At 38.6% G+C, this 14,220-nt stretch overlaps 1 protein-coding gene across 2 annotated transcripts in view; it reads right to left on the bottom strand.

Moving 5' to 3' along the window:
- The window catches only part of LOC112684337 (beta-1,4-glucuronyltransferase 1), a 73,921-nt gene that overhangs the window by 558 nt on the left and 59,143 nt on the right, over positions 1-14,220 (bottom strand). The window contains exons 6-8 of one of the 2 annotated variants that reach the window (XM_025555795.1): positions 12,802-13,288; positions 4,023-4,265; positions 799-1,045 (exon numbers count right to left, since the gene is read on the bottom strand). In XM_025555795.1, the coding sequence (XP_025411580.1) occupies positions 848-1,045; positions 4,023-4,265; positions 12,802-13,288 (928 nt within the window). In that variant the 3' untranslated portion in view covers positions 799-847. Of the gene's footprint in view, positions 1-798; positions 1,046-4,022; positions 4,266-12,801; positions 13,289-14,220 lie in introns of those variants that run through there. The other variant, XM_025555796.1, reaches the window with a different exon arrangement.

The following is a 14,220-nucleotide window of genomic DNA, read 5'->3' as shown; positions in this document are numbered from 1 at the left end:
GAAACGAGAGACAGGGAGAAATGGGAAAAAGATTAAATTTGTGCAATATGATTAAAAATTTTCGACGGGAGTAAAACACCGCGAATTTAAGATAATTTTATGGACGTTTAGTCAACCGTCAATGCATTGTCGCTGATGTATGGATGCGAGGTGTGGGCGATAACAGCACAAATGGAGAAAAGATTAGGTTATCCTTTGAGAATAAGATATTGAGAAAACTATGTGGTGGGTTATATGATGATAATTTGGGATGTTGGCGCTGAAGAATAAATGCCGAAATCGGAGTAATCACGAAATGTCCCAAGGTGACCAATTTTATAAAAGTATGATGATTAAAATAGTTATGCTACAAAGAGAGACAAACCAAAAGTCGTGAGGACAGACATAAAATACCAACTAAAAGAAAAAAAGGAGAGAGGTAGACCAAGGAAGCGTTAGATTGAAGGGATAAATTATGACTGTAAGAAAATGGATATAGAGAATTAGAGGGATGTGATTCAGAATAGGGGTGGAAGGCTGTGATGGCAGGGGTGAACACTTTTGAAGAGTCAAAAATCTAAAAAAAGAAAATGTACTGTCCAAAAATGATCAGTTGAATGAATGGGGTTTAAATCCAGAAATATATGTATAAGAAAAAAAATAATTAGGAGCATGGATTTAAAGGTTTTTGTATTGGAGATCGAAAAGGGGTTTGTCTATGAGCACAGATATTTTATTTCGCTAAAGTAAATATTCAAGATGATACACGGACTGTCCAGATACTTATTTTAGAAACGTTTACATTGTTAAAACACTGACCTGTGGTCCCTAACGCGCGCTATAAAGCGCGACCGTGCGTCATTACGTACTACACGGCGCATCCTTTTTTCACACCGTACAGGACCTTGAGCTCGGGAAGTATGACTTTCTTGATGAGATTGAACGTCTTGGACGCCAGCACTTGTCGGGCTGGGTCCTTTTTCAATGTCTTGATGCCCGGCTTGTGAGTCAGGAAAGCGTTGTCCAGGATATGGAACTCGTAGTCGAGTACGCACAGCGTGTAACCCTGCAGCAGAAAAAATCCCGTTGAATCATGTAAGCATAATATATACACATAACATACACTGAGATATACACAAAAGAGACGCGAGTAAGGTTTTTAATTTTCCACAATTTTTTTTTACCTACACACGCAATCACTTATTTTATAGACGTGTACTTCGGGTCTTAAACGAATATTGTTTTCCTTTTATGGAAATAATTTAAGCAACACTCTATCGAATTAAAAAACTTTGCTCCGGGTTAACAAATCGTTATTGTTTACAATTTTTTTTTTTGTTGAATCTGTGTTTTCACTATGAATGGCATTTAGTTTTTCGATAAATCGTTGTACATAAATATATGGAACACATTATGAGAATATCATTCTATGGGCACTGGAAAACGGTAGTAACGTAATTATATTTACCAAGAATAATATATATTCGATATATATTTATTTACTGTATTTGATTTTTAGTTAAATTGTTTCCTATCGAGGAACGAGTAGTGCGAGTCAATAGTTTCGTAGCTACGTAATAGCCACTAAAGTATCTTACTCTTTATCACGTCTACACTTCACGCGTATGAAATGTAAACTTTACGGAGTAGGTTTTTATATAGTAGTTTATTCATGTTCATAATGTTGGAAGATCGATGACGACGTTGGTTGACCCGCGTGTTCAGCAAAGAGCCACGAGCATGTGCCGAACCTTTGCGCACGGGGCCAAACGGGAAATGAAAACGACAACAACTTAGTAGATGAAAACCGAACTCGCGTGCCTATAAATTACGGCGACCCTGAATGTGAGAGCTGACGTATACATATTACCCGGTTTTGCCCGAACTCGTTACCCTTGCCGAACAATTAAAACCGATCGCGCGCCGTCATTTTATGGCTTTTAAATCGTATGTAATATTTGATGATAAGACCAGCAACACACGAGTGATATTTTACAGCGTGACATTTTTACCGCGACGTAATTTTACGGCGCGTTTTGTACATTAAAATTCTGAAAGTACAACACACGAGAGTGTCGTGCCGTAAAATTAACGCGTGACATTTCAAAAACTGTCGCGTACACCATGACTTTACCGCGCGACAAGGACTTGCCGTTTGTATGCATTGAAATATACTCGTACGAGTGTCAACACTCGAGCGGTAATAAACACGCGGTAGAATGTTATTTTTCATTCAAAACTTAATCATTGTTACGTAATTTGCTTTTATGTAAACATGTCGATCAATTATAACATGGATTTGTCAAATGAAAACTTTCAAATGCTTGACGAAGATATTTTAGATATTAATCTGTTAATAACATCAATAGAAGAAATGTCATTATTATGGGATAAGACAGTAGATATAACTCGGACCGAAACGAAAGAAGGATATGCCGGAGAGACATATTTAGTGAAATGAAACTAGCATTTGAGGAGCTGAATAATATTCTACAAAATAATATTCTCGTCCGCCATTGTTGACATGTATAATACACCGAAGTTCAATATAATCATAATTATTAGCATTATTAATATCGGTACATTTCCGTGTAGAATGTGTTGTTTTCGTTAGCCGCTGCACATTCATTAGTAGGGAACGGATTTTAATTTAGTATAAAATTAAAAATATTTAAATATATATTTGTTTATTACTTAATAAATATTTATTTATAAATGTATAATATTTAGGTATTTAAATTGAAAATAACATAGAATTATTAAATAATGAATCATTAGGATTTACGTAATTACGCACCGACGTTTATTATTATTATTATTATTATTAATACCATATTACGGATGTTGCTGGGTGATGGAGAAACTACAAATATCTAGATATTCAAAAAATTTCGATTGTTTTCGGAATAATCAACGGGCACGCGAATATAATAATAATAATTACGATTTGATTGTATCTGTATGGGCAATGAAATCGCGACAGTTAAACAGGCTTTTTTGATAATTTTCCACTCCATTAACAAAGACGTGGTGTTTGTAAAAAATAAAGTCGAATTATTAGGCGATAGACAAGCAACCGATTTTCCGATTAAAAGTGGATAAAGACAAGTAGTCAACGAAATCTTTACGTCAACGCGACACTATAAACTCGCAATACGATGCGATAACATTGTGGCAATCGAGTTCCACTAAATACGGTTAGGTGATCACAGATGTCCGTAAAACAACTGTGGACCCGTTTTGACCGAATAAAATACTCAATAGTTTGAGCTTGGATTCGGTAAAATTAAAACCGTCGATTTCTACAAGATTATTGTTCTCCAAAGTTATACAAATTGATATTATATTTTATTTATATGTGTGTCAACAGAACACTCTGATTTAGTTTTGCTGGACTTTTAGGTGATTGGTACAATGTAAATTAAATATAAATAAATAATTTAATAAGTTTTGAAAATAGAAAGAGGTTTTTTTGTGTTAAAAATTAATGAACACATGACACACATAATTCAAATTCCAACGAGACAACAATAAATTATTTTAATTCAATAATAATATTTAATTGTAAAAGTTTCGAGTGATTTTTTATTTTTATTAAAGTAGCAAATTCGTAATTATACTACTCAAAAGTAGAGAACGTCTCCCACTTGTATATTTATTGTTATATGCGTACGTTATGTACACAACAGTAGAAAATTTTAATGCCGTTAAAAGTAATGTTTAACGAGTTATAACAAATTTTTAATTTTTAATCATGTAAATAAATAACGAGAAAGTATTCGAAAATAAAAACTGAAATAATAAGATACCATGCATATAAAATACATGTTATAGTACATTAAAATGTTCTAACAGTTTTAAAATTAAATTTTATTTTTCTTGACAATTTTATCGCTCGATTTTAACGAGTTACACGCGTTCCAGGCCACGAACGCATTTTCTACCCCAGAAATTTTCCACGTTTTCGGGACTATTTTTATTATAAAATCCAAGCACCCAGTATTACATTGTATTCATTTAGTTATAGTTATTAGCTGCGTTACCTGAGTCATTTTGTCCATTTTCCCTTCCCAGCTCAGTCTCTCGTCGTACAACGGGTCGCTGTGCGTGCCGATGAATATCGGTTCCCAGTGCAAATGATATCCGGTCCTCTTGCCCGTGTGGAACACGCTGACGCCAGGTTTGGGTTTAGCGCTGGCCCATTCTTTGAACTTGGGCACGGTATGGCAGTCGGGACACACTTTTTTGTGGAACGTGATGGCAGAACCGTTTTTCAACATTGACAACTATGGAAAATCACAAAACTGTTGTAATTATCAATTAATCCGGTAGGTTAAGTTTAGGTTAAATATGCACAGCAAAAACGTAAGCTTGCCCGAGAAGTATACAATATTAGTGATGAATACATAACAAGCGCATTGACGCAAGTATTAACATCTTAGATGTGAGATGAGAGCTATAAATATGGTTCGTTGATTCTTGCAGGGTTATGAAAGTGTTAACTGTATTATCAAACGCTAGTACACATCGGGTGATCAGAATTTTATGCGACATTCGTTCATCTCAAACCAACAGTAGAACACCGAAAACGTAAACGTTAAACTGTTACATAAAAGTTTCCTATTGTATTGTCGATTTCCTTGCGCACACGGCGAAACCGCCGTAACATGAAATTCTGATCACTCTGCGTATATTTTAATGACCCCCCCCCCAAATCTAGTTACGCTTACGAGAGCTTATCTAGACACGTGTAGCAGGGCGATTGGAAATTATTTATGACACACAGGTATGGTACGCTATCGCCGACACCGTTTTGTAACGCGGATTTCACCCTATACGTAATAATATGCATAACACGCGTATATATCAGCGAGATTAAATTATGGTTATCGAATCCGACGAGACCACGGAAGACTATGCAACGACGACGGAACGAGAGAGTGAGATACGCGATTAAAATTTTATTATCACGATGGTGGGAGGGGGACGAAGAGCTTTGTTAAAAATTGTTCTCTCCTCACGTTCGATTTCGTCTTGTGCGCCGCGCCGACGATTTACGACAAATATTTAACAGCGTCGCCGTTATGGATGAGCCAACGCCACGACGTTATTGTGACAAAGCCAAGTGCAATCGAAGGTCGGCGAATAATACATAATAATAAAACGTATAATATTTCTATAACGATCTACGTGTACTCAGTTGTTTTATATCAACAGTCGTTGTGGTCATTGACGTCGTGTTATTTTACGGCTACAGGATTAATCTTGATAAAGGACCAAAGAATTTAACTGGGTAACGAAATGATATTTTCACGGTACATCCGCCGGGACGGATATTATAATACCGACACCCGCGGCTACCATGTACCCATACCACTGCAACTGGTCGTAGCTCTCTGATTTCATTTTTTTATTTTCGTCCCTGCCAGCACTGATTTTTGACACATTCAATATTATGATTTTTTCTAATTTCTAACAATAACACGAAGAATAGATAAATAATAATTCCGCCGACCATCTCGTCACAGTGACCACACGCGACTAGCGACTACTGGGTAGTACGCCGACCGCTTTAAGAGATAAAAAATGTTTTTTGAATTGTTACGCGGATTATGCATTCAATAAGCAATTTATCAGTAAACCGATGTGCTGTCATGATGTACGTAACACTATTATAATGTAATACACGTAGAAAAAAAAAGTATTCATGTGGTTTTCAGGCAAAGTCCGGTGAGATATAATAATGATTGTAGTATAAAAATATTGTTTAGTTAAAAACCGAACGTCGTGTTTTGCTCGGTTGTTAATAGTCCGAAACTCGTTATTTTTCCGTTCCGAGCGGTTAGGTTGTGAGAATCTGACGAACTGAGACAAACGGGTTTCTTCCTAGAGGCTATCGGCTGCAGTGCGCGCAGATATTATGTATAGACGGTATTGCTATAGCTCGGGGATTCGGGCAAACGAGAGGTACACGTACGATATTATAAAAGTATATTTATATAAATAAATCACTGACGCGTACGCGCGACGGCCTACAGAGACGGAATGACCATTTACTTTTCGATTGCTGGCCACTTCCAACAATAATAGTAATAATAATAATAATTACCGCTGTCTCGCATATCAACCGTAACTTACGACAGAATCAATTACGTTCCGGAAACGCGTATTTTCCATTTATTATTATTATTATTATTATTATTATTATTGAATCTACTCCCGGGGAGGAAAGACGTAAACGTATAATAATATTATGTATATTATAATAAGATATGTAGCGCAGTCACTGCAGCCGACCTGCGGCTGGTTTATGTGCTGTAGTCGTGTTTTTGGATGAGCGCCGAACGACGAGGGAGAGAAAGAAAGAAACGGCTAATAATAGGACGTCGCGCGCACGCCAAGGTAATCGTTTTGAATGTCAAGAGTCCGAGTGTGTGTCGGGAGAAGATTTGAATTTCCGTTATAAGATGTACAAACATATCATATAGTGTACATAACAATATTACCTACATAGAACATATAGGAATACACGTGCGCGCAGGAATTTCTCAATGCGAGTACCAGTTCAAAGTGTCCACGTGTACAATATGATATTGTGCGCGGTAAAAAAGTGTACCGATCACGCGATATTGATCACAAGGAAGGGAGTAAATATTGTAATGATTATTATGACGTACTCGTATGTGTGTAATAAGAACGTTCTATTACTTTAAAATTTGTTTCGTGTCCGCGGCGGCGGTAACATTTATCAACGGAAATAATGCTACACGCACGCACACACACACACACACACACACACACACACACACACACACACAAATTGTACGTAAAATGCATCTTTCGATTAGGATGTATTCATTTCTGTTCTCGAAGCGGTGCGATATTGGTTGGTATTATGTATATATCCGAGATTCACCTCCTACTAGTTTTTAAAACATACCATTTAAAAACGCGTAACCACGATTACAATAATAAATTAATAAACGTGTTGGGGTCGAATGGTCGTGTTAGTTTCTTGTGGATTCTGCGATGCGCATGTTTCACATTGTTGCGATGTTGATGTGTTTTAATCAGCACGTACAGGATTCGCAAGTTTTCGGAACGTCTGACATGCAGTGACGGTAAAACAGACTAGAAAGAAACAAAACCGACATATTCTTTGTTGCAATCTTATATTTTTTATCGAACTTTATATATTTCTGAACGTGCACCTGAATCCAGTTTGAAGACACGCGTTACCTCACAGTAACTCTACACACGCATTATAACAATATTTATACTTCCGTCTTTAGGCCGTATCTCGAATTTACGTCAATATTAGCTACAGCACCTGCTTTGTGGATATCATCGTAAGACACCGTTATCGTTAGATATATTTTTTTATTTCACATATTTAAACGTGCGTTCGGTTGTTACGAGGAATCGAGGATAGGTCATTTATCCGTGCAAGATTAATGATTGTTCATTCGCGTACGAGCGGCTTACGACGGGCCGGTTTGGAGATTTATTTTTTAATCATTCAAAAGTTCGCTGTGTCCGGTAGTCGAATGAAATACGAATACGGTTTTAAAGCAATCAGTTCGGCTTGTTTGGTTTCTCCTCGCGAACCATCACACATAAAAAAATGGTTTGGTTTTGCAGTAAAAACGTAAACATCGAGTACGCACTTCTTTTGTAGCTGGAATGTTATTCAAATTATTGTTTTGTTTTTTTGCTCGGCGAACAATTTGAACCTCTATAAATGTTCGTAATACTGTTTGAGTTGACCGGACAATTCGTGTACATCAAGACCTCTGAAATTGGCTCCGTTCAGTGATAAATAGGTACGTACGCGTGCAGCTCCCTACTCCAATGTCGTTCCGCCCCCGTACGGTTTAAAAACACAACGAGTATTTTAATTAAAAATTTTTTTATTTTATACGAGAAAGCTTTTCTTCCCCCCACCATTGGCATTGGCCGTTTATTACGATAATGTTGAACTATTATAATACGTCAGTCGTCATTTTATCGTCTGGGCGGTTAAGACGTGCAAATTAACACCGATCGACAATTGATCCGAAAGAAAAAATCCCGTTCATTGTGATGATGATGATCACATAAAACGAAAAAAAAGCCAAGTAGTACATATCGGTTATCAAAACGCAATCCAGTGTTGCACATGAACACTAAATCCCTGTCGGCTTTACGCGGACAACTGAAAAACTCCTGGAATTAAACGCACGTATATTTATTGTGAGCACCGAAATCGGCTCGTTCATAACAACATATTTCCGACGAAAGTTCATATGGACAGACAGACAATGAGTCGATATAACAGTACCGTTCGTGGCAGAGGTTTTTGTGTACCCGCAAAGTGCAGTTAGGTAGGTACGTGACATTCGTACGACTTTATTTAAATGTAAAATATAGTTTACAATGTTTCGGTTGATGAACTCGGATATTATAATTTATCGATATACTTGTTTGACGTATTTCTTTGGTTGTAATCTGTTTGGGAGTTTATTTATACGTGGAGTTCTAAGCGCATTCGTCGCCCACGGCTAGGTGGCCTCAACGCCCGCAGTTCGACTATTCACCCATAGATCGCAACAAAAAGGTTATTTCGAGAAGTAATTTTTTTTTTACTTTTTATATGCTCGAACGAATGATAAATATGGTCGCATTATCGAACGATGTAAATATAATGGAAACAACAATATTTCGAACAAGTGCACGATGAGTAAATTACATGTCATCTGCTCTTGATCGTTGTGGTTTCCCTAACTGGACCCGCGACGAATCTCAAGGCGACCGATTCCATTCGCTACGGTGTTGTTGAACATGTAATATTGTACATTTTATACTTTGATGTACTTTGAGTATTCACACACATACGCACGCGTGTACATAAACGATAGTGTACAGATCACAATTTATGAATATGTGTGTATTATGTAAGCGTATGCGTGTGATATTTAACAACAGTGCACGAGTCCCAACGGTGAGGGTAATTCTTGTTCGGATGCTAACGGGAGGGGGGGAAAACGACATCGGAAACATGACGATATAGATTTATTATGAAAAGTTTGAATTCGTTTACACCCGCAGAGAGCGCCATACCGACTACCGCACCAGCGGTCCGTTATCAATGCGTAAATCGACTGCGGGTACGAAACGCGTCCCTTATTTTCAGCGTACAAGTATTGTCGGCCGCGCGTCGGCCAACGGAACCGCGAGGTGGCTTACAAGGAGACCACGTCGTTGTCGTTATAATGTTCGAGTATTATTTCCATTGTTCTAGACGGGGCGCGTGCGAACGCGTACGGTGAACGGTTGTATCTGCTGCGCGGCCGAGATCATGTCCGGCGACGATGACGCGATAACGATCGGATGTGCTCTACCTGCCCACTAAATAATACGATATTGTTACGCGTCAAGTACGATACATATGATTATACGTGTACACAGGGGCCGTACGAATCGCCTCCTCCTAACCGTTACCGGACTGGGTTTTTTCTCTTTTTCCGTCTCTCTTCCTGTCGGTCGGTCTCGCCAACAGACGGACCGCGAAAACAATACGTGATTTATCCGTCCGCCGTGCACGCGTAATGAAACAAAACACCGTTCGCCGTCGTCCCGCGTGTTCTGCCGCACTTTTTTTAACAATGGCTGTTTGTTTCGGGACGAGTACGAAGACATACGAGACGGTTAAACCGCACGACAACGATTGTACTGCACAACGGTTTTCATCGAAAAAAATCAAAATTAGCCGCGGCGAACGCCAACAGGAATTATCACCGAGCCACCGCGAAATCGGGTACAGGACAGTAAAACTGAAATTAGCTTCTCTGCAGTCGAGGCGTGAATTCCCTCCCCCTGTTAATTGTACACAACGTACCCGAGTGCAAAATCTCGTTTAAGTTTTACGACCAAGCTTGGAATTTTATTAATACGGTGTTTGGCGAATAAACGGAGAAAGAGAGAAACGAGGAGAAAAAAAATCGTTTATTATAAACAATAATGGAACGCATAGCGCGGAGACTGGCTCTATAACCGTGTCAGTCGATTTACTCTTGCGATAATGCTTTTCGTCAGGTAAAAAATGTGCTCGTTCGACTGATCGTATGCGCGTTTGATACAACTGTGAAAAGGCCGATGTCGATGTAACGCATACAAATATGACGGAAACAATGGAAAAACGTACACACGGTTTACGTCAATGGAAGTGCTTAGTATTATTGCGGAGACTGTACCCTACGCGTTTTACTGATCTATCAACATTTATGTTATACACTGTTGAGCTGTCGTCAGACTATACACGTATGTAGGAGCCGAAAAATCTCTTGTTCTATTCGCGTTAAATCACAATAATACAAAAATGTATTCCGTAAATACATCGCACTCGCAGACGGACTTTGCGTAGAATGTTATGTCATTCGTTTCGCAATTCCTAAACTACGATGAAGGCTATGATGAAGCTAATAATGTTTGAAATAACGTTTTTTTTCCCCGCAGTTAATCGAACGTTTGTACAGATAAAGAACCCTTCGTCCTTTATTTTATGCACGTTTATGTACACACATCACGCGTCATAATGTATACATAATAAACATTATTATTTTCGTTGTTGATGCACACCACCCGCGCATGTACACTACTCCAGTGCAGGATTCTATTGAATCTCGTTACACAATACCGCACGCGGTGTACACAATATTTTAACATCGGTGGATACGGTTATTCGTTACCGTGGGTACCTGCGCTTTACCGTAACTACATTTACGTACGTACGTGTACATTACTCGCGTTATTGAATTCGTTGTTGTTTTGTTTGTTTTGTCGTTAGGAGACTAGGAAAATCATTAATTTTTCCATAATATCGTACAGGCGCGTATACGTACGCGTCGTAAGATGATCGTAAGTTACTGCTGCCTGTTACCTCATAGATTTAAGTGTTCGGTTGTATATTATGGTACGGTTCGGGTCGCGATCGACTTAAATCTTATACGAGATGAATGATAGAATTCGAAACCGACGACTAGTATTTAATATGATTTGGCCTGTGCACACGTCACTAATTAATTTGAACCACATGGGTTTTTGATAAATCAACATTTCCATCGCACCGCACCCGTTCGTGTGTTTCAGTGATCGCAACAGATTGACCTGCATTTTGTAAAAATAATTACACTTAATACTGTTTGTGCACCTGCAGATGTGAAGAAAACTGAACGCGGGTATGTACGGTCAAATACGACACAGTGCAGCACAGCGCCTCGCGTGATTCTATTACGCACGTTCACACGAGCGGCGTTCTGGATTAACGCGGTTTGAATAATAAAATCCACGTCTACGCGTTATTTTTAATATTCGTCAAGCCAACTCGCGCGAAAACAAGTACGGGTTTATTATTATATCTTGGCAACTATTCGGAATCTTGACTATGTATCGCTGCTCCTCGGGTGTTCCAAAACAAATCCGTTTTATAGTTTCCAGACAAACATAAAGTATTGACTGTTTGATATTACTACAGTTATTATTATCGTTATTGTTGATCACACTGTTATATCGACATTAATACCATTACACATACTCGTCGGTATCGCAGTGCGATTACTCGCAAATGTACGGCACTGCAATGCGTACGCAACAGATAAATTATGGATGTTGTCCACGTGTAGCGGATTTTTAAACATTGAAAAATATTGTAATTATGACACATTGTAGACGACATTGCCGCAACGACTATTCTTGAAATGTAACAGCGTACGTGCACTTGCTTTCTCCCGGTAATCGTTACTTTTACATCTGCAATAGTGCACCGAAACGTTTAAAATAATTAGAAATTATTTTTACCATACAAGGTCATTATGCTTATACGTAGATTCATCGTAATATTACATTTCCGATACCTCATAAACGTAACAAACTTGCTCCCTTAACATTTTAATAAACATTTTTTTCATTACCTGGATCTCGTAAATCTACCAAAATATTTTTGTCGATTTCCAATCTCGGGTTTATTTCCAGAAAATAATATTTTACGAGCTGTAATACACCTGTATTATAATATTACATGTATTTAATATCAATGTCATATATTTTTATACTATATTTTTGTTCTATCGAATTTCTCCATCCCGTTTACGCTGTTTACATTACAAGTATTATGATGTGACAGCGAGCGGTTTCATTGTTCAACACATGTTAAGAAAATGTTAAGTTATTTTAACGAGATTTTTATTGAACAAGTTGAACACTTTAGTATCAATTTAAATTATTCGAATTCTCGTTGAGAATCACAAACTGTTATGGAAAGTAAAATAATAATTATCTACCAGACCATTATACAAGACATTTTAAACGATTTTCGGACGAATATTTGTAGCTATAAAAGGTAATCGAATTGCCTTTAGAAAGAAAAAAAAATCGATTAAACGACGTCTATGTTTTTGTCAATTGTTTGAAATTCAAAAAAATAAAATACTCAGAATTATCAGTCTTCAACTTATCGAAATGATTTAATTTGTAGGTTTGATAGTCTCAAATAAGTAGATTTACGATTAGTAATATATACACTTATTATTTTATAGACCTAATCTCTATTTTTCAAAAAACGTGTTGACGACAGTTCGTTTGTTATTCGTTTTTACAAAAATGTGTGTAAAACGTTGAAAACCACTGTTTAGGGTATATTACATTTACTGCTGCTAAGAATACACGACAGTGATAAACAATGAATATAAAAAAAAAAAAATCTTTTGCGCTTTGAGAAATTGTAAGACGAATGATTTTTCGTTGGCTCGTTATAACGTGCAAGTAACGTGAGCGGGCGGTACTCACCAGTTCCCTCTTGTCGGCCGGTAGCTTCATGCGGGACGCGAGCTCGAATATTGGCAACGGGAACACCATTGGTTTGGGACGCCGGAGCGGCGGGTCCTGCCTGCGCACCATGTCCATGAAGCCGTCGATGACGCCCGGGCTGGGGTACAGCTCGATGTCGGACGGCAGCACGTAGTGCGTGGTGGCCGACTCGCGGGCCACGTTGCGGCCCACGTTCACCGGGTACAGCAGCTTCTTGCGGCCCTTGTACACGGCCGACGAGTTGACCCACGGCGGTGGTGCCGAGCAGTTGGCAACGGGTGCGTTGATGTCGTGGTCCGCGTGCGGCACCGACTTGGGCACGTGGCCCGACCCGAAGTACAGGTGAAACGTCACGTACTCGGCGACCAGCGGCGAGCCGCACTGCCGCAGGTACCGGATCGAGGCCAGGGTGGGCACGAAGTCGGTGCCCGGCGTGTACAGCGCCACCGATATCGGTCCTCGCCACCTGGAAAACACACGAAACGCAAATCCGTTATACGACTTCCGCTCGCACGCGCAGCAGTCATTTGTCCTTTTTCATTGTAATCGCACCACTTGGACCACCCTCGTGTGTACACAGGGTGCTGCCCCCTCTCCCACCCCCGTGATTTCACGGTGAAAACAAAGGATTTTTTTTGATTTTAATTTGTTTTTTGTCATATTAGTACAGTTCGGAACCAATGTTCCGTGCAGTACATGTTGTCCGAGTCGTATTTTTATCCCTTGACCGGCTTAGGGAATTTTGAATTTCTTCACAGTCGCAAGAAAAAAAACCATTCTTCAGTACATTAGTTGTTACAAAAACATCAAAGTGTCGCAATTGAAAATCAAATATTATTGGTTTCGAAATCGTGCAGCTAATCTACGAGGGGAGACGTCGTTGTAATAGATTAGTACAAATTAGATAACCTCTTCAACGACAATAACCTTACAGGCATCATTATCGTCACTGCGATAGCACAACGTTGCGGTGTGAAAACTACATAGTACATGATGTATTAGTTAATTTTACTTGTACCTAAACATTTTACTACCGTACTTAAATAAATTATTTTTAATAAATCATATAATATTTACAAGTTCTACGGTAACTACGAGTCACTACTGATGTTTTCAATGTCGGCGAACGAGGTGTTGACAAATTGGGCAAGCATCCGGTGTTATCGGCACCTGCAGTGCGCGCACCTAATCGGTATACCCAGAGTGTTATGGGCACTTCAGTTACATTAAGTTATATGTGATATCTATATTATGTGCAGGCGTAATCGGTGTTATAGTTTTTTAAACTCAAATGCGGTTAGTAACCGCCGGTTACTTATACACATTTATATATTAGTTTTGATGATCTGTTGTTTCCTTGTTCGTTTACGCACCAAAGTAACACGCCAATTATAATGC

The sequence above is a fragment of the Sipha flava genome, unplaced genomic scaffold, assembly GCF_003268045.1.
Source record: "Sipha flava isolate LNK unplaced genomic scaffold, YSA_version1 249_pilon_pilon, whole genome shotgun sequence".
NCBI lineage: Eukaryota > Metazoa > Arthropoda > Insecta > Hemiptera > Aphididae > Sipha > Sipha flava.
Note: the sequence above shows the minus strand (reverse complement) of the source record. Positions and strands in the feature narration are given on the sequence as shown.